Source organism: Epargyreus clarus, unplaced genomic scaffold, assembly GCF_041222505.1.
Source record: "Epargyreus clarus isolate Ecla_fem2 unplaced genomic scaffold, WU_Ecla_fem_2.2 ptg000017l, whole genome shotgun sequence".
NCBI classification, from domain to species: domain Eukaryota; kingdom Metazoa; phylum Arthropoda; class Insecta; order Lepidoptera; family Hesperiidae; genus Epargyreus; species Epargyreus clarus.
The window spans coordinates 10994346-11014062 of record NW_027332225.1 but is presented as its reverse complement, the minus strand read 5'-3'; the positions used below and the strand labels follow the sequence as shown (position 1 = coordinate 11014062).

General features: G+C 37.4%; 2 protein-coding genes across 2 annotated transcripts in view; one reads left to right on the top strand and one right to left on the bottom strand.

Moving 5' to 3' along the window:
• The window catches only part of LOC140748942 (uncharacterized), a 459083-nt gene that overhangs the window by 78562 nt on the left and 360804 nt on the right, over positions 1-19717 (top strand). The gene's annotated exons all lie outside the window — the stretch shown is intronic.
• Positions 1-19717, bottom strand: part of LOC140748871 (furin-like protease 2) — a 355165-nt gene that overhangs the window by 6417 nt on the left and 329031 nt on the right. The window contains exons 4-7 of the mRNA XM_073081744.1: positions 19004-19108; positions 1176-1355; positions 565-699; positions 56-363 (exon numbers count right to left, since the gene is read on the bottom strand). Coding sequence (XP_072937845.1) covers positions 56-363; positions 565-699; positions 1176-1355; positions 19004-19108 — 728 coding nt within the window. The remainder of the gene's footprint in view (positions 1-55; positions 364-564; positions 700-1175; positions 1356-19003; positions 19109-19717) is intronic.

The window sequence follows — 19717 nt, the reverse complement described above, 5'->3', positions numbered from 1 at the left end:
TTATATTATTTCGTACTAGTAAATATCCTTTTCAAATGTTGATAAATATACTTACCTCCTAGCTAAAGGTCCAGGACCATCGACTGTTTTACCATCATCTTCGGGTCCCCAAGACGCACTGTAAATATCTATGTGATCAGGATTGAGACCTAATGCTCTAGCTTCCACTGCGTCGTTGACCACTCCGTCCAACATTCTGACACCACCTATACTCGCGTTGTAAGCTATTCCTACGCCACAGTATTGGTTATAGGCGACCGCGGCCACTTCTCCGGCGCACCTCGTACCGTGTTTATTATCACCGTTATCTTGGGGCATGGGATCATCATCGTTGCTGTTTATATCCGTTGAAGCATTTGGATCCTACAAAAATTATTAATTTAAGAATTTGTCCGATGAGCATAGTTAAAGCATATTTGTATACCAGAGGATTTAATGAAATAATGCTGTTGTTTTTTTGTTGACAAAAAATTAATTAAAGCCTAATTGAAACATATTTAAAATTACTATATAATTCATACAAAACATACAAGAACATCATGGACAAATTATAAGTGTACTTACGTAGTTTTGGGCGAGATCGGGATGGTTAGTTTGGATACCATCATCTAGAATAGACACCACAACTCCTTTGCCCGTGTAACCTTTTTGCCATGCCGGGAAAACGTTCATATCGAGACCATCCTTTGCACCACCATTCTGTTCAATAATTAATAAATATTTATTTAGAAAGATAACTTCAATGTAGATAAAAGAAATGTGTTTCGTTATAACTGAAATAATAAACATTATGAGTCTCGATATAACAAGACAACGTTCTCATATAACGAGAAAGATATAAAGAGAAAAATATTAGAAGGTTGATTTGACAAAAAATATCATATACTTATTTACTTGTTTGCCTTGCCTATGACATACTTTGTAATATATTAAAATGAAACTTTTGGCAATAAAGGCATAACATACGAGCGTTATAAGACAAAATAATATTAACAGACGTAAAAATAACAATTAGAAGTCTCGGAAAAAAATATTGAAGACGTACTAAGAAATATTCTATTAGGCTTAAAAAACGTGATTAAGTACCGATGAGAAATAATTGTAGGCATATACTAAAATACCGTATACAAAGAACAAAGTAGACTCCGAAAATACAACATACAACTAGGACTCACCAAATACCACTGTTCCTTAAACAACGGATCGGAGAAGAACGGCGCGGTCGAGATCGCGCGGTGTCGCGTCCGGTGCGCCGGCGCCGGTCTCCGCGACAGCTGAGACCAGAGACCGCCCTCGTACGGATTGTAGTCGCGCTTCACTCTCCGCTTCTCGCGCTGCTGTTCGAACCATCTTACCTGTAATAAAAGTGGACTTGTGAATCAACATAATCAACAACATTTCGGTTTAGTGAGTTATTTCAATAAAAATAATTATTATGTACAATTAAGCTGATCCCTGATTCCTGAATGTGTTTCATTATAGATAATAATTATTTCAAATTCGTATTGTAGATAAATCATAACAAAAAAACTAATAACAGTAGGATCTCGTACTACAACAATGATAAACGAAAAATATAGACACCCGCTCACGTCCCACACAGTGAAAAGTCAATACAAAACGTGTATAGCCACTCGTGTATTATTCACTACTCTTAATAACATACTTAAACATTCTATTCGCAATAAAATTTTAGGAGCACTCAAATCGGTACGTGCACGTACAATGTCGGCACGGAGACACATTCCGGGATTCTCGTACACAAAACAAGATGTTTGCGTTTTAGTCCTTGGCACGGCAATTTCACAGCTGTTGGAAACCGTCTGCGGGCGTGGCAGTGTATCCGCAGTCTTCTTTAGAGCGATTCTAAATTTAAATGAGATTTATTTGGGCTTTATTATTGTTCGAGTTCTATTTTATTACTCATCACGGAGACACATTCCGGGATTCTCGTACACAAAACAAATTGTTTACGTTTTAGTCCTTGTTACGGCAATTTTATTGCAATAACAATTTAGTTTATTGTCATTAGTTTTTCAAAAAATATTTTCCCTGACCGGGAATCGAACGAGTTACACAATAGATAGTGTCTCTTATAAGGATCCAATTCAAAAGCATATAATCATGCATGCCAAACTAAGGGAAAAGACTCATGTTGAAGATGGAATTTTCATTTTTTCCTCGCCTCGTAACTTCGTAACTCCTTTCGGCATTGTTCGACAACACATCTAAATCTGGATTTTACCATGCCTACTTGCAAAATTCCCCCTCTATATAAGGAAACCACTGCCTCCTCTTAGCAGTATTAGCATGAGAAAAGCACTCGGTTGTCCAAGTTTCATTGCTTCCAAGTGTCGGGGTGACAAAACGGTGTAATTTAGCCGTCGAGGGGTCGCCGGCAGAAAGAAGTGACGTTGGAAATTAGCACTTGTGCAATCCTCGGCCATTGTTTGTTCACACTTGTCCGTCCATTGTGAGTCGAGATGTGCAAATTATTTTTGCGCGATTGTTTATTGTTTTATTTTAAACAATCAGCAATCGAGTGGCAGTAGAGAACGTAAAAATGTTGTTTGGTTTTAAATGATTTAATAGCTAAAGGTCTAAAGCGCGTGCAGTCCACCTGATGGTAAGTGTCCACCGCCACACGTGTACTATAATCCCAGATAAGACCAGAATTCTACTTGAGGTCGGCCAGATATGGGTTGCTAATCATAAAAACTATTGAAACGCTTCAGATAAATATGAAACCAATATTGTGTGATCATCACCGGTCATCATATATAACCAACTTGTCAACATCCAACCAACTTGTCAACATCCTGATTATGTTCGCTAAATGTCTATGTTAAACGTCTCATGGGACATCTTATAATGTTCAAACTAGAACACCGAAGCACTGCATTACGCCAGAGACTACGGTAGAAATTTAATGGGACAATTATAAAAAATACGCAAATTGTACCTATATATAATATGTTTTTTTTTATAATATAAGAGTAGCAGACGAGCATGCAGTCCACCTGATGGTAAGTGGCCACTGCCGCCCATGGACAGCTGTAATCAACCCCAGACAGGATTAGATATTCCTACCTGAGGTCGGCCACAGATGCGCCGCTACCCCAGAGGACTAAGCTGGGACGCCTCGGAAGAGTCTTATTTATTAGGAAAATATTTATCATTTCATCAATTTTCATAACAAACTACAATATGAAAATAAATAAATTGTATACTACTCGATTTCAGGCTAAATAAATGTTCTTAATTTAATACACTTTCATACTAAAAGTCGAGTAAAAGTTCTTGTCACTGCCGTCCGTAACTAAGTAATTTAATTAAGAACATCTCGGAGTCATGTTGCAGTGAGGTAGACACGTGTTGTATTACGCTATCCCGTCACTATCGGGGAAACTGTTTGTCCCGGGACAGATGTAATTTAATAAAAAAATCCACCGCGTCGCCCCGGTTGCCTCTCGGCTTACCGTAAACTACTCTTTGTGGGGAGTGTGTGTGGGAATTTCTTGTGTACAATGCCGGTTTGTTTTTAGAAATAAAACGTTTACAGACGCAAGGATGTCTGTTTTTGTAATGTACTAATCATTAAATGAATTGATTATTTTTATTATTTATGTTATGTTTTTCAAGTGTATGTATGTATGCATCCCAAACGGCTTAACGGATTTTAACATACTATACGAGGTGTCATTGGATTCTCCTAAATTGTGGGAGTACCATAGGCGACATTTAAGCAGCATATTTTTTATGCATACAAAGGCACATTAGTACATATGCTCAGAAAAAACATCAACAGTCTCTAACGGTTTCTCTAATAGTATACTAAAAAAATTGATGAAAACACTGAAATTATTTCATATCTATTTCGCTCCTGTAAAATTTACGTACAAAAACATTGATTCATTCGCGTTCAGTCTCAACAAAAAGAACGTACATAACACAACGCACACTAAAAATCACTTTTTGTCGAGCGAGCGCCGCTCCCCGCATTGTTCTATCGCCGCTTGTTAGTCGTTACGCACAGCATCAGCTGAGCAAACCCTGGCCCAAACTAAACATAGTTACACGGAATTTACGAAAAAACTATCGCAAGAGAGATCCCGGTGAGAAATAAGACACACAGAGCGGTTTAGGCGCTTAGGATATAACGAAATTGGTTTTGCAACTCGTTTGTAGCTATATTTTCTTGTATTGTATTTTTGAGGATAAAAATAATTTTACTACATTAAGGCAATAAAAATGTATACAGTCTACTTGGTGGCAAGTGGGTCACTGTAGATTATGGACACCAGACATTAATCCTAAATTTGATAGGACCTAATCGGTCGATCACTGATGCGTCCATGAGGATAAGTTAAAACACTTCGTGTAAGTGTCTTTGCTAACCACACCTTTAAATCCAGAACACAAACGGCAGAATACATTGCTTCTATAAGAAAGCTATATCAATTTTACCCGTTCCTGTCGACCTAATTCCAAAAGTAGTAGATGAATTAACGTGTTATATTACATAAAGCATTCTCATCTCCCAGGATATTAAATAACTTCCAATAGGACTTCTGTCCTATTAGAATTTAATGGTAGATGTCCATAGGCATCGTTGACAACTAACATGTAGAAGACGTAATCTTCGATCGCAAATTCTGACACATTTAAAACAAACAAAAAAACAACAAACTCAGACTTTAGAATCGAAACATAAAGAGGAGATCCCAGTAAAAACCAGTCGGACGAAATGGGATCTAATAAAGTTTCTTTTTGCGTAAAACCCAGTAAGTTCCGCAGCGTAACAGGGTCCTAAACTAATAAAGCCGATTCTATTGCGGACAGCTAGACGGACGGGTTTAAATAGATTTGGGCGGAACACTAAAGATATACCCGTGTTTGTTTACATTGAAACAATTAGAGATTATTTCGTTTATTTTCGTATTGTACAGCCGGATTTGATGATGGTTATGTACATAGGTATTTGTTTTTCAAATTAAGTGGTTCATGATTAGAAGTGATTTCCTTTCGACCTCCTTATTTAGACTTTTGAGATCTTTAAAACTAAAGTCAAATGCAGACAGGGTCGGCCCCTGGTCGTGGGGGACCCCAAAGGTCGTCAGCGAAAAAAAGGTCGCGGCGTCACTGAAATACGTATTTCTCGGCGAATAAGTCATTTTGTACACATTTGGAACTTTGTAAAATCTAATCGACTTTTTAGACTGGGGGCCTCATTCAACATTTCCGCTCCGGGCCTTCGATGCCTTCCGGGGTTGCGGGCGGCAAGAGTGGGAGCTCGAACCGCCCGGCCAGCGGCCCCGAGAAGGACGACGGTATGTGTGGTCGCATACCGTCGTACACACCAGATGGTGTGGCGAGCGTCAAGCTCGCCTGGGCGGAGCCCGACGGGGCAACGCGCTAAGAGCACTCCGGTTGCGTTCCTTTGGAGATCCCGGAGCCCTCTACGCAGCGCAGAGGACGGGGCCACCGGGGGGGTTTTAGTGGGGTAAAAATCCCACATAACCCGGCGTCGCCCCGACGTTGTCGGGTACCTTTTGAAGGTTTCCCCTCGATAAAAAGGGCCTCCGATAACTTTAGTCCGCCACTTATACTTTAATTGGAGTTACAGTCCATTTAGTCAGAAGGTACATGAGACGTCTTCTACGTGATCAGACAAACTGCATGCATGTACTTGAACAAAACTACGTAGGTAATTAGCAATTGTTTTCCTTTAAATGTGAAAGAAATATGTTAATAACAAAAGTATATTCTTTTGCTAATTAAAATATATATCACTCTTTGCTCTTGACAGTAAATTGTCGAAAAACAGGGGTCGAATAAAGCTCCTTTGCGTGTAAACACAGTAACGTAACAGGGTCCTAAACTAATAAAGTGGGTTCTATCGCGGCGGGGAGAAGCGGACGGGTTTAAACAGATTCCCGCGAAGAAATCACGCTGTGCGCTGTGCACTGCACTCGGAATTTGTTATACATTTAAACTTATTTTATTTTAAGATAAGATAGTAATAGTAATTTTGTGTACTATGATGTAATGAAACATTAAAGAAAAAAATCGTTCTTGTTTTTAAGGTTTTTGGTGTTAAGCTTCGAAAGCTCATGTTATCAAGTATCAATATCTAGGTAATACTATAATATCTTGGAGTGAAATCTAATATGAAAGTATTTTGTGTTCAAATAATGTCTCATTTTCCAATTTTTCATAGATTGATGACATATGCAAAGTAATTAAAGAGATATCAAATATCGATTTCCATTATTAAACTACGAAAAAAACTTGAAACACAGCATATAAAAACCCGGCAACGAAAAATTTCATCATATCTCCTGTAATGCGGGATGCATAAATACTTGAAACGATGAGCAAAAACAAAAACAAGTATCAAATGTAAGCCCACAACACCACTTCTACTGACAGTTTTGACTAACCAATATATTTGAACACACGCTAGCGCGGAGAGGGCAGGATCGGTTTACACGTGAAATAATTGATATCTATGTGGCGGTGCCGTGCGGTTGGCGTCCTCGGTGAGGGCAAAAATGCTTTTGAATATCCGATTTTGCCTATTATTTGAGTGCACGCGTAGCATTCATTATTGGTGGTGATAATGCGGGTGGACCACCCTGCACATATTTCGAACGTGAAGTAGTTTTGCGATTCGATGGAAAGGTGTGAAAGGTTGAAATATGAGACGACTATCTTTATCATCAACCCATTAGGTACCGTCCACTATTATTTAGGCACTATTATTTAGGTCCATTAGGCACGGGTCTCCTCACAGAATGAGAAGGTTTAGGCCATAGTCCACCGCGCTGGCCAAGTGCGTATTGGTAGACTTCACATACCTTTGAGACTTTTTTTTAATCTCTCAGGTATGCAGGTTTCCTCACAATGTTTTCCTTCACCGTTTAGCAAGTGATAATTAATTTCTATTATGCACATAACTTTGAAAAATCAGAGGTGCGTGCCTGGGATTTGAACCACGGACCCCTCGATTACTAAGCTATCACTGCCGCACGACTATCTTAGTCCTAACTAAGCATATGTGATCAGTAGAACCTACTCTATCTGGAGTTGCTTACGTGGCCGGCAGTGGCCAAATACCATTAGGTGGATTTGTAAGCATGTTTGCTACTCTCGTCTAAATTTCCAAAATAACAGCAATATCTATATTCGTGACGTGCTTATTCTAACGACAGCAAAAAAGGTAAAAAAAAAAACAATTAAACTCGGATTATCTTAAACTATTTAACGAGACCTGATCGCGAAGAAAACTTTAACGTTGGTAGCTACATACTTTCTATCTAAAAATATTTAGAGTATTTTAGTAAAAATAAAAAAAGACACCCTGCAGTGCAGACAAGCTACATCATTTGTTTATTCTGTGTCAGCATCAAAAACATTGAAAACTATACAATTTGTAACTAAAATGGTTCTAACACTCAAGGTTAGACAAAATGGACCGCTGCTACCATTGGTGGCAAAAATCTCATATTGCATTGGGTATTTATTTTTTGGATCGACACGCCGTGGAAATGGAAAAGATTTTTATCCGAATACTGAACAAACGATCAGACGGTGTCGATAAAAAAAATTGGAATATCACAGCCATCTAAATATTGCCGTTATATTTTGGCTAACTTATATATACTATTTGGTAAAGAATAGAAATAGAAATTACCTAAGCTCAGTTTTACTTTGTATAAGTTAATGGGGTAGAGTGAGTGAATGAGACTTAATACTACTTAAACAGTATTAGAGGAATATATTAGTAGGTATTCACAGTAATGATTGGAATTGGAATTCACATAATCATCACTTTGATACAAGTATAATATTATAAGATGTAGTGGATAGGTTGCCATGTAGACAGGCAATTAAATAGACTGATAAGCTTAGTGAAGACAAAACTCGAAGCCCTTCCTACAGAGCCCTTCCAACACGACCCAATTCCGGGTCTATTTGTTTGAGTGTAATTAAAATTCCCATTTACAGCGTTCGTTACGCTATAAACGGAATGTAATGGCTCAAAGTGGATGTAGAGGAGCGGTGAGGCGTCTACTGATCAACATGAGAAAGGTTTGCCAACCGGCATCCACGCCCCGTAGTTTTATTAGCGCCGGCCACTCCGCCAAGTCTCAAACTCCGTTGGCACACAAAGGGCCCTATCGTCGTGGTCCGTGAACGAAAACTTCCACACTTCGACTCCATTCCTCGCGATTTTATTTCTCGAACTAGATAAGTGGATTTTTGACTTGTGAATTATGGCCAGCGAAAACATTCATGGATTAAGACGAGAAAATGTTTCACTCGCAAGGAATTCGAAAGCCTCCAATCCTGGCACCGTCCAATCTGGGAATTTGGCCTTTTGTTATAGGGTTTTGCGGAGCGATTACTACCTGACGCAATCGTCTTACAGTAATTCCCGTTACATTCGTGTAGGGATCAAAGCGAACCCCAAGGAAACGTAAGCCGAAAATCTTTCTGACAGGGAGATGTATTCTCCGAATTTATACACGTTCACTAAACACGTCTTCGGATACCTAACTAATTTTATTGCGTTTAAAATTCTCGGATTCCCGATGCAGTAGGTACAATCGTATTCTCGTTTATACGAATTATCCTGTATACGAGTACCACGAGGCATACGAGGATATTTTAAGCTTTTCTGATATATGCTGACACAGTATTCCATTTAAATTACATGATTCATTCCTCACTTCCTCACCTTGTTTTCTGATGTTTCTTAAACTTCTTCAGGAACTCGAACATTGCCAGATATCTTGACCACAACTTATTTGCTGGTAGATGTCATCACATTTAGGTTACATCAGCTACACAACAGTGTGACGCTACATTTTTTAAACTTCTACACGTATGCCTTACTAAAGTATATATTAAATCTCGTTCACATAACGCCAGTGGTAGGTAAAAAAAACTTTTTGTTTTGGGATATTTTTAAAGACTAGAGCTTAGAAAATTTCAGATACTTAATTATTAAATCTAATTTATTTGCCATATAATTGGGTACATGCTTTTCATATAATTTGCAGTCGTTTGCATTACGGCAATAGTTATCTGATAAGACAACACTAGCGGGTGAGCGACACCGATGTTGCTTCGAGCGTAACGATATCAGATTGCCATTACCTTTGTTGTTTGCCTCCCTGTCAATTGTGTGATACTTTAGCATAAGCGTAGTACTTGTTAACTTTGTGGTTTCATACTTGTAATTATATATTCGGGATGAAATTATACAATATTGCAAACTATTTGACGCTTGATGAAGAATAAATAATTAATCATTATCATTGATTTTATAAAGATTTTTTTCATCGTCATCGAGAAGTAACTAATGACCAGAATTACTGGGACAATATCATAAAGTTGATAACTTAATTTTGCCAAGTTAAGTAAATTGGCAAAATTGATGTAATAACTTAGGTTTTAAATACCTTTCAATAACATAGGTTTTAAATTTAATACGTATACTAAGAATATGTAAATACTGAAACACAACTCAAGCCCAATTAAACAACAATTTAAAAATTTAATCGCATTACGTACTTTTAGGACAAGAACGGTACAAACCGCAACCAGTTCAAATGCTTCACGAAATTACCTAAGCAATTTAAATTAGACCAAACTTAGTCCTCGCACACTAATTCCGGATTGGTTACAAAGCGATGGAATGGCAAAGGCCGCGCACTGCGCCGCTTGTAATTAAGGACGCACACGATTTCTGTTGATTCAGCTCGCCAGAGGAAACTTGGCTTGCATTTATATTGATTCGGTGATAGTAAATATATGAAAGTTAAATCAATAAAACCAATCAATAAATATTGATATTCCACGAATGACAGAATGAAAAAGATCGCGCACTGCAGCGCTTGTAATTAAGGACGCACCAGTATTTCTTTTTATTCAGCTTACCAACTGAAACTTGGAGTTTGTTTTAGCCATACACTTTTATTGATTCGGAAATCGTCAATAGATGAAGGATTAATACAAATTCTCCGAATTACAAAATAGGATAAACGCGATGCAACCTGCATCCAATTCAAATGCTTCACAAAATTACCTGAGCAGGTAAATTTAAACAAAATTAGTCCTTAAACACTAATTCCGCATTGGTTACAAAGCGATGGAATGGCAAAGGCCGCGCACTGCTCCGCTTGTAATTGAGGACGCACAAGATTTCTGTTGATTCAGCACGCCAGAGGAAACTTGGCATTTGTAAAATACGCGCATTTGCACTGATTCGGTGATCGTAAACACTACAAAGAATTAAATATACAGATAAAATAATATTTCATCATCATCATCATCAACCCATTACTGTCTCACTGCTGGGCACGGGTCTCCTCTCATAATGAGAACGATTAGGTCATGGTCCACCGCGCTGGCCAAGTGCATATTGGTAGACTTCACATACTTTTGAGATTTCCTTCTTTTTTTATAAATCTCTCAGGTAGGCAGGTTTCCTCACGATGTTTTCCTTCACCGTTTAGCAAGTGAAAATTATTTTTTGGATTACTTATTTGAAAATAATATTTAAAAATTATAAATTGTTAATTTTAACATATAATTCCTCAGGTTCTTAATAAAATGGAATGTCTGCATGCAGTTCCTCTAAAGTTGAACAGGTGACATTTATTTCTCAGGGTACATTACAGGGTATATAACATACCATGTACTATGTACAACAATACATTTACTCAAATACTGAGATGGGTTCAATGGAGCCACACAAAGACAGACACACAATCTAGATGCACTATTGCATAGTAAGCAACTGTTATTCAGCTACAAACTAATTCTGCGCCCTGCAGACCAGATCGGATGACAAAAGCCATCGGCACCGCCTTGCCTGTAATTATGAGCTAACAAGGCGATGCCTATTGGTTTAGCCGCCATCAGTAATTACCGTTAGATTATAGCCAGTAACCAATTTAACCAGTATACGTTCGATATATTAATAGCAACTACTAGTAATAATTAATTATTAATAGCAATTATTAATAGCAGTAATGTTTAATTATAAGCATCTTGTATATTGAAAGGTAGAATGAGTAGGATTTGTCAAGAAGTTAGCACTGCTGCACGTATTACCATTGTGAAGCAGTTCTAATGTTTCGAGGATAAGTATAGATTAATGTACATGCCGACTGATTTAATATGCTTGAGGCGATCATCTTTCATAGTTCTTACGAATGCCAAGACGTCTGTCTTTCTCAGTCTGCTCTCATCAGTAGATTCCGTTTCAGGTAGAACCCTTGTTCTATGTTTATGATCATAGGAGGCAGTGACCACTTATCTTCAGGTTCGATTGCTACTTCAAAATTATTAAAAAAACGTCTTTAGCTCCGTACATATATTTCCTGTAAAGTAGGAGCATACGAAAAGATAAATACAGAAATCTGAATTCATTATTTTGGTGTCTGACTAGCCGGGAATCGGACCCAGAACTCTGCGTGTTAGATTGCCACGATGACCTACTACGCAACTCGCCGAAGAAACTTTCTATGAAAACCCCAAGCTACCCAATTCCGTACACCTGTGTACAGCTATTCCATTTTTTCTTTGCCCCAGAAAAAAAGCGTTAATAAAAAACGAGAGATAATAACGTCACGCGCGAACCCAGAGATTACGTCAATATTAACGCGTCACAAAATTGCCACGTTAAAGCTCAAAGATAATCCAAATGGGACCTGAGTAATAAGATTTTGATGCGCTACGAGTATTATAATTATCGTGCTTTATCAACAACGTACATATATTTCGTATCTCATGTACAGAAATTTTGGCATTCGAGTTTATTGCGAGCATAATTTTAAACAAGTGCTATAGTATTCCAAAATAGGGTGATTATTGTCTAGTACGTTGTGTGGTGGTAAGGAGACTACTAAAGATGATGAAATTGATTCGCGTCTTGAGCCGCCTAGTAGTAATCAAGTCCCAAAATCTCTAGGATTTTCTAAAATCTTAAAAAAAAAGTTTCAATCCATCAGGTTTCAAAATGGAGATTACAATGACGACGTTTAAGAAGCTACTTGTCTAGGAAGTCAAAGAGAATCAACTCATTACAAGAAAATTACTCATTCATTCCATAAGATTTCGGAAATATATTATAACCATAATGCCGTCGCTGAAAAGTCAGCAAGCAAAAAGTAGGCAAAAATTCTAATGAAAGAATTATATCAAAAAAGAAGTGCGCTCAAAATATTCAACCCCTCATGTGTAAACTTGACGTGTAATACTTTAGACGAAGCGTATAACATAATAGCCAATTTCTTGTCATAAAATCCCGATGAAACCTATTTCTTTTACATCTGTCAGAATTACCACAGACAAATGGCATTGATGATCCTTAAACGGCTTTAGATACTTTGGTTCAAATTTCGCGAATTCCAAACTGAAATTCAAGAATTAGAAAACAATAAATTTCTCCCAGGTGCTCTTACAATCGATCCATATTCTACAGCATGTCTCATTTCGGCCTTCCACGCATCATCCAGATCCGGCGCGTCATCTAGACAACACTATAGGAATGATAAAAAACTCATTACTCGTCACAGTCAAGACGGTACGATCGTAAAGCTTATCCTCAGATACCGATACACAATCAAACGGAAAGCGTCGGGGCGGAACAGCGAAACAAAACCCTCATCGCCGCCCGCCCTCGCGTGAAGCGGAGACGGATTTGTTCCACTCAGCTATAGTACAGAAAACAACATTTTATTGAATCCAGTTTCTGTTCTTATACCCCCATATACTCAACCCCTAGAAGGCAAAAGATTTTAGACAAAGCTTATGACGTAGCCTGCTTTTGCTATAAAAGTACAGAAAGTAGAAAAGAAATAGGGTTTCTTCAACAGTCAACAGCTATTAGAATTACCACAGCCCAAATGACAGTGATGGTCCTTCTCCTTATGATATTTAATAGAAGACTTCTGATAATTTGGTATCGTTCAAATTGCGTGAATTCGAGTTTGGAGTTAGAGTTATAAAAAAGCAGAAGTGCCTTAAATATTCTCTTGACACCCTTCAAGTCGAGTTCATATGGAATCCAGTTTCTATTCGGGGAGTACTAGCTTAAAACGTAAAGCAGCTACGAATTTATGTCGAAGCGAATTTCTGTTCATAATTCCTCTTATACTGTACGCCTGGATTGCAGGAAATTTTAGAATAAGCTTACGTTACTCTCCATTGTGGCTAAACATATTCATGTGAAATCGTCGTAATAGTTTGAACTGGTTTCAACCATTTTCAGAATTAACACAGACAAACTGACAGCGAGGAATTTAATAGCTTTTGGTACCTTACAATCCTTTAAATAAAAAAATGAAATTTTATAAACAATTCTGCACAGTGTATTCATGTGGAATCAGATAATATTTCAAGAAAATTTATTATCAATATCAAAACGTCAAATACGAATGACATTTACAAAATCGGTTGAGTTCGGAAAAAAAAACGTTTAAAAATTTGACACCAACAAAAATAAATAAAACACAATTCCAATACAAATATAGATAAGGAAAATTCCACTCCTTGGACTTTTCCTACAGAAATCACGGACCATCGAACAACGGATTAAACATAAAAAGTTACTTTAATCAGAAATGTTTCACTCCGACGATTAGGGATGGGATTTTCTTACCAAAAAAAATCGATTCTTGAATCGAATCGAATCGAATCGAAGTGTAATAATCGATTTACAAAAAAATCGAGGGCCAAAGAAACGATTATCCAAAAATCGATGTTCGATCTTTTCAGTTAAAAAAGGTCCTAGATAGCGAAAACAAAGGTCACCACGACCAAACAAGCAATGAAATACGAGCAACGTACAAATCCATCAGCAAAATGTCTACAACACATTCAACCAACTTCGAAAAGATAGACTTTCGATTTTCTAGGATGACAGATCGATTCACTGAATCGACCCATTACTGGAGATTGATTTAAAGTAATCGATTTTTTTGGCCCAAAAGATCGATTCTTTGATTAATCGATATCAGATCGCCATCCCTACCGACAATTTACCGAGAAGAACAGACACGTGGCCGCACGAGCCCGCATTGTGGAGCCAGCCTTGACCTCTGTTAATCTTTTTCTCCTGTTATACATCTCTTGTGTGCCGAATTCGTATTTTTGTTGTGTAACGTACGAGCGTTGTCGGGCGAATAACGAAAAAAGTAACGAAATTCCTTAATATATTCGACAATAGCGCTATCTATAACACTATGCTCATATTAGGCATCTCACACTAGGTATTCATGTGTATACAAAAAATACACATATATACACAAATACCCAATCCCAGATATATTTTTATAAGAGCTTACAAAGAGCAGGGGTTCTTCCCGAACCCGATTTTTTTTATAATATACATAGGAGCACCTGAATAGTCCTGAGGACTAAGCTGGAATGCCTCGGAAAAGTATGACTCCCTTACTACACCCTTCAAACTTAGAACATAGCAGCGCTTAACACTGCTGTTAAGCGCTGCTATGTTCTAAGTATTAGGAAAATGTGGGTGTGCCGGTCATGCCGCCGGAGTCGAACCACAGAGGATGCTACCACACCTAACTTTCAGATGGTTTAATGATTACAGGTGCGTTACCACCCCTTTTTTTTCTTTTTTTTTTTTTGTTCACGAGGGGGAAACCTTCAAAAGGTACCTGGCACCGTGGGAGCGACGCAGGGTTATGTGGGATTTTTACCGCACTAAAACCTCCCCGGTGGCCGTCCTCGACGCTGCGTAGAGGGCTCCGGGATCTCCAAGGAACGCAACCGGAGGCGTTACCACCCCTAAGGACTAACAAAGTATCCTCATATGTAAATCAACTGGCATCCACACCTACGAAAACGCAAGAATTGCTTCACACTAAAGATAGGTGAGGGAGTGGTGCCACACCAGTTGAACTTCATTCGTACTACTAACCCACATTCAAAAATAAAACCGAATTATCAAGTACCTTATATTCAGTTGCAAATATTTCCTTATCATTTCGTCTAAAGCACTTTCAAAAATAAAACCGAATTATCAAGTACCTTATATTCAGTTGCAAATATTTCCTTATCATTTCTTCTTCATATTTCCCATTTTCTTTTCTTTCTTTCAATTAACAATCACATTAGAACGTCCCGGTGGTTACGTCGCTTCCTTTAAAGCTGTTCTACAAATACCGCTGTTGTCTCAGCTAAATTACACTTTTAAAAAGGAAACACGTAACTTATCTACATTTTTAATACTCCTCTCGTGGTATCATCATATTTTTCATGTTTGTTTAGGTTAATGTATGTTTTCGTAATGGCGGGAGACTTTCAAGCATAGGTTCCATTTTATATGTACAGGAAGTTATTATATTACTAGCAGAACCCCGCGGCTTCGCCCGCGTAAAAAAAATATCATATAACAGACAAATACTCGTAACTGTAATCGTAAATTTGTACCTTTAACAATTTTAACGATAAAATAGCATTAATATTTAATTAATAAAAGCTTTTTTTATTCACTGTGTAACTAAATTGGTCAAGCTTTCTTCAGAAACATACACTAAAATTCTAATTAGTGGACTGTAATGAAACTTTCTTTAAAATATAAGTTTCATGTAGGATACAATAATTATTATTTACTCTATTCTATAGGAACCGTCCATGTTATATGTGGCCTTACATACAGTGGTTCTTTCCAGGGTAGCTGGCTGGGCGGTTAGAGCTCCCATTCTTGCTGCCCGCAAATCCTGAAGTCCCCCTTTAGTCTCGTACGACAGGCAGGGGATACTGTAGCCCTGTTCTAGCCCAAAATTTTAATCCAAGGTCTATATGTCTATCACATAACCATCACTAATCCACGCATAACCACAACCATACCCCACGGCAGGACAAAATGTTGGCACGCAGTGTGTCCAAAGTAGTTGCGATGTACCTAATCAGTATACCAAAATTACGCATTATCATATATGAAATTTGCACCCGTCCACGTTGTCGTGTATTTGTCTGAATAGACGTTATCTGAAATTTTACGTTTCTAACTTCGAACCTAAAAGATTCCCGTATATATACATATAACACTTCTTTTACCTCCTTAGTAGAATTTCAAAAACATTCCTATGTACATATGTATCAATAAATACTTTATCATCAAATTTCTGAAAGCTAATTCAACACCTGCGGTCGGCAAGCCGACACCCACGGGTGGTGTATGGCCCGCGACTTTTCTTGTGGCCCGCGGGTCTGCGCGTTACTAATAATTTACCAAGTGCAAGTCCAACCCGCACCTTGAGCATTCCGTACAACTAAAATTTTTATTTACACATTTTGTGAAAATTTCAACTGTCTACCTCTAACGGTTTAAAAGTGAGTTGGAAATATATCGAATAGCAGTTTGTTGTATGGGGACCCCTTTTTGTTTTCAACTTTTTTATTTTTAGTATTTGTTGTTATAGCGGCCACCGTTATGCATCCTCTGTAAGAATTTCAAATGTCTATCTATTACGGTATCAGAGATAGAGCCCTGTGACACACGGACAGACGGACAGACAGTGAAGTCTTAGTAATAGAGTTCCGTTTTTATCCTTTATGTACGGAACCCTAAAAAACCTTCGATGTGCACTTCAACACGCGTAATACATTCCCATGTTAAAAATATATGTTACGATGGCCCGTGGAATTTCACCCTACACTAAACCTCTCTCTGCACTCTGTTCTTTTTCCAGACACGCCAAAGGAAGTAACTTCAATAACGGTTTTTAAAGAATCTTCCTTTACTTATAGGTTTCTAAAGGTGGTAAAACCCTTTGTGGTTCGACTCCGGCGGCACCACCGCCACACCTATTTCTACCTAATAACAGCAGTGTTAGGCGCTGCTGTGTTCCGTTTTTAAGGGTGTGGTAAGGGAGACAGACTTTTCCGAGGCGTTCCAACTTAGTCCTCAGGGGTAGCGGCGCATCTGTGGCTGACCTCAGGTAGGAATATCTAATCCTATCTGGGGTTGATTACAGATGTCCATGGGCGGCAGTAGCCACTTACCATCAGGTGGACTGCATGCTCGTCTTCTACTTCTATAGTATAAAAAAAAATAGTACCCTAATGGTGGTTGATTGTTGAGTTGCTAAAATGCTGAAACAGATGTGTAAACAGAAAGGCATAATGCATACACCCTTCTATAGCAGTCTTAAGGGTTGATCTAAAAATCTAAAAAAAACTGTGACTCAGATGCTTCATTGATTGTAATGATAATTTTTCATAGTGGTCGCTCCCGCATTAACGGAGTTTGAAATAAAATTCCAACCCCCATTTAACGACCTTAAGGGATGATTTTCCAAAAATAATGGTATAGGTGTTTAATTATTTTCTATCGAAAACCGAAATACCGATTTTTATACAGTTTACATTAAAACTGGAGGACTTTCATACAAACTTACATCCCCTTTTTTACCCTCTTGAGGGTAGATTTTCCATAAATGGTGTTAAAAAGTTCTATTATTTCTAACAGGAAAACCAAATGCAAGTTTTTATAGTCCTTGCTTCCGAATTAACGGAGTTTGGAATAAAATTCCAACCCCCAATTAACGACCTTAAGGGATGATTTTCCAAAAAAAAATGAAATAAGTGTTTAATTATTTTCTATTGAAAACCCAAATACCGATTTTTATACAGTTTACTTCAAAACTGGTGGACTTTCATACAAACTTACAACCCCTATTTTACCCTCTTGAGGATAGATTTTCCATAAATGGTGTTAAAAAAGTTCTATTATTTCCAACAGGAAGCCAAATGCAAGTTTTTATAGTCCTTGCTTCCGAATTAACGGAGTTTGAAATAAAATTCCAACCCCCATTTAACGAACTTAAGGGATGATTTTCCAAAAACAATGAAATAGATGATTAATTATTTTCTATCGAAACCCAGATACCGATTTGTATACAGTTTACATCAAAACTGGGGGACTCTCATACAAACTTACAACCCTTATTTAACCCAAATGAGGGTTCATTTTCTAAACGGTAGAATTATAGTTCCACTGTATCTAACCAGTGAGCCAATGCAAACTTACATAGTGCTGGCTTTCAAATTGGCAAATTTTAAAATAAGCTGTTAACCCTTATTTTACCAACTTAAGGGTTGATTTTCCAAAAATGGTGAAATAGGTATTTAATTATTTTTAATCGAAAACCTAAATACCGATTTTGATAGCGTTTACATCAAAACTGGGGGAATTCTATACAAACTTACAACCCTTATTTAACCCACATAGGGGTTGATTTTCCAAAAACGGTAGAACTAAAGTTATTTTATATCTAACCAGCAAAGCAATGGCTAACTTTCATAGTGCTGGCTTCCAAAATGGCAAAATTTAAAATAACCTGTCAACCCCTATTTAACCACCTTTAGGGTTGATTTTGGAAAAACCCTTAGATTAGATTTTTATTACTTTAAATCAGAAAGCTAAATACCAATTTTCATCTAGTTTGCTTTAAAACTGACGGACTTTCATATTAACTTCCAACCCCCATTTAACCCCCTTAACGGTGGAATATCAAAAAATCCGTTCTTAGCTGACCTCTACTCGGTGAAAAGAATATTCCTACCAAATTTCAAGTCTTTAGCTCTAATGGTTCCAGAGATATCGTGATGAGTGACTATATACGTGGAAATCTCTTATATATATATAGATTCTTTGTACGTATGTTTGTCCGTTTTTCTATCCTATTTTTAATCGGATCAATATTTTAAGCCTTTGACTACTTAAAATTTCAAACTACGTCTATCACAAAATATAGATGGATATCCAAACAGATAATAAAGAAAAATAAGTCAAGAATAGAACCTGAAACCCTGAAACCTTTTGCAATTTATCTGACTAGGAATACTGAACGCTAAGTGAAAGCTAAAGTTCAAATATGAATGTGATATAATAAAAGATTCCGTTTTTTCACTTTGACGTATGAAAACTTTAAACATGGTTGTATCTACTTACATGTGGTTCGTCATTTAACTTTCGATGGTGTTCGTGGCTCGGCTCCGTAGACCGTTTGTGGACTTGGTGGTGGGATAACAAGTAGTACCCCTTCAATGATCCAATCTGGAACAATTAAAAACCAAATTAATAAAAAACCTTTAAAAACATAATTAAATTTATCTCTAAAGAACCAATCGATCTTCAAAGGCTCACATATAAGTTCATGTCGATATTAGCCAACAGTCGCTGAAGACCGGTGGTGCAAGAGGACGATAGCCAGCGACAGTCGCTGACGACATCATTGTCGGTCGTTAGTTACCTCCTTAAGAATAATCCCTAAGAACAAAAAGATCAATTAGCCTCGCTGGGCTAATGAAATGAATACATATTTGCAAGAGACTAATACATCGACGGGTCCTACGTAAACTGGTGCAAGTGCGTTTTCACAACTTTACAGTAGAGCGATTTGAATGTTCTAATGCGTGTAACTTTAACACTATTCACGTATAATTCAGTTTTTTTTTTTCAAAAGGATTCAATCATACCATTTTAAAATTTTAACTATGTACGTTGAATGTTAAAAATTATACTGAACAATTACAATATGCTTACCTATGTATATATGTACTTACAATTGTTACATACATACAAATACAAAACTTTAAACACAATAATTTATTCCACCATTTTCGTCATTAATGAAAAATTCTAATATATTCTAAAAAAATCGCG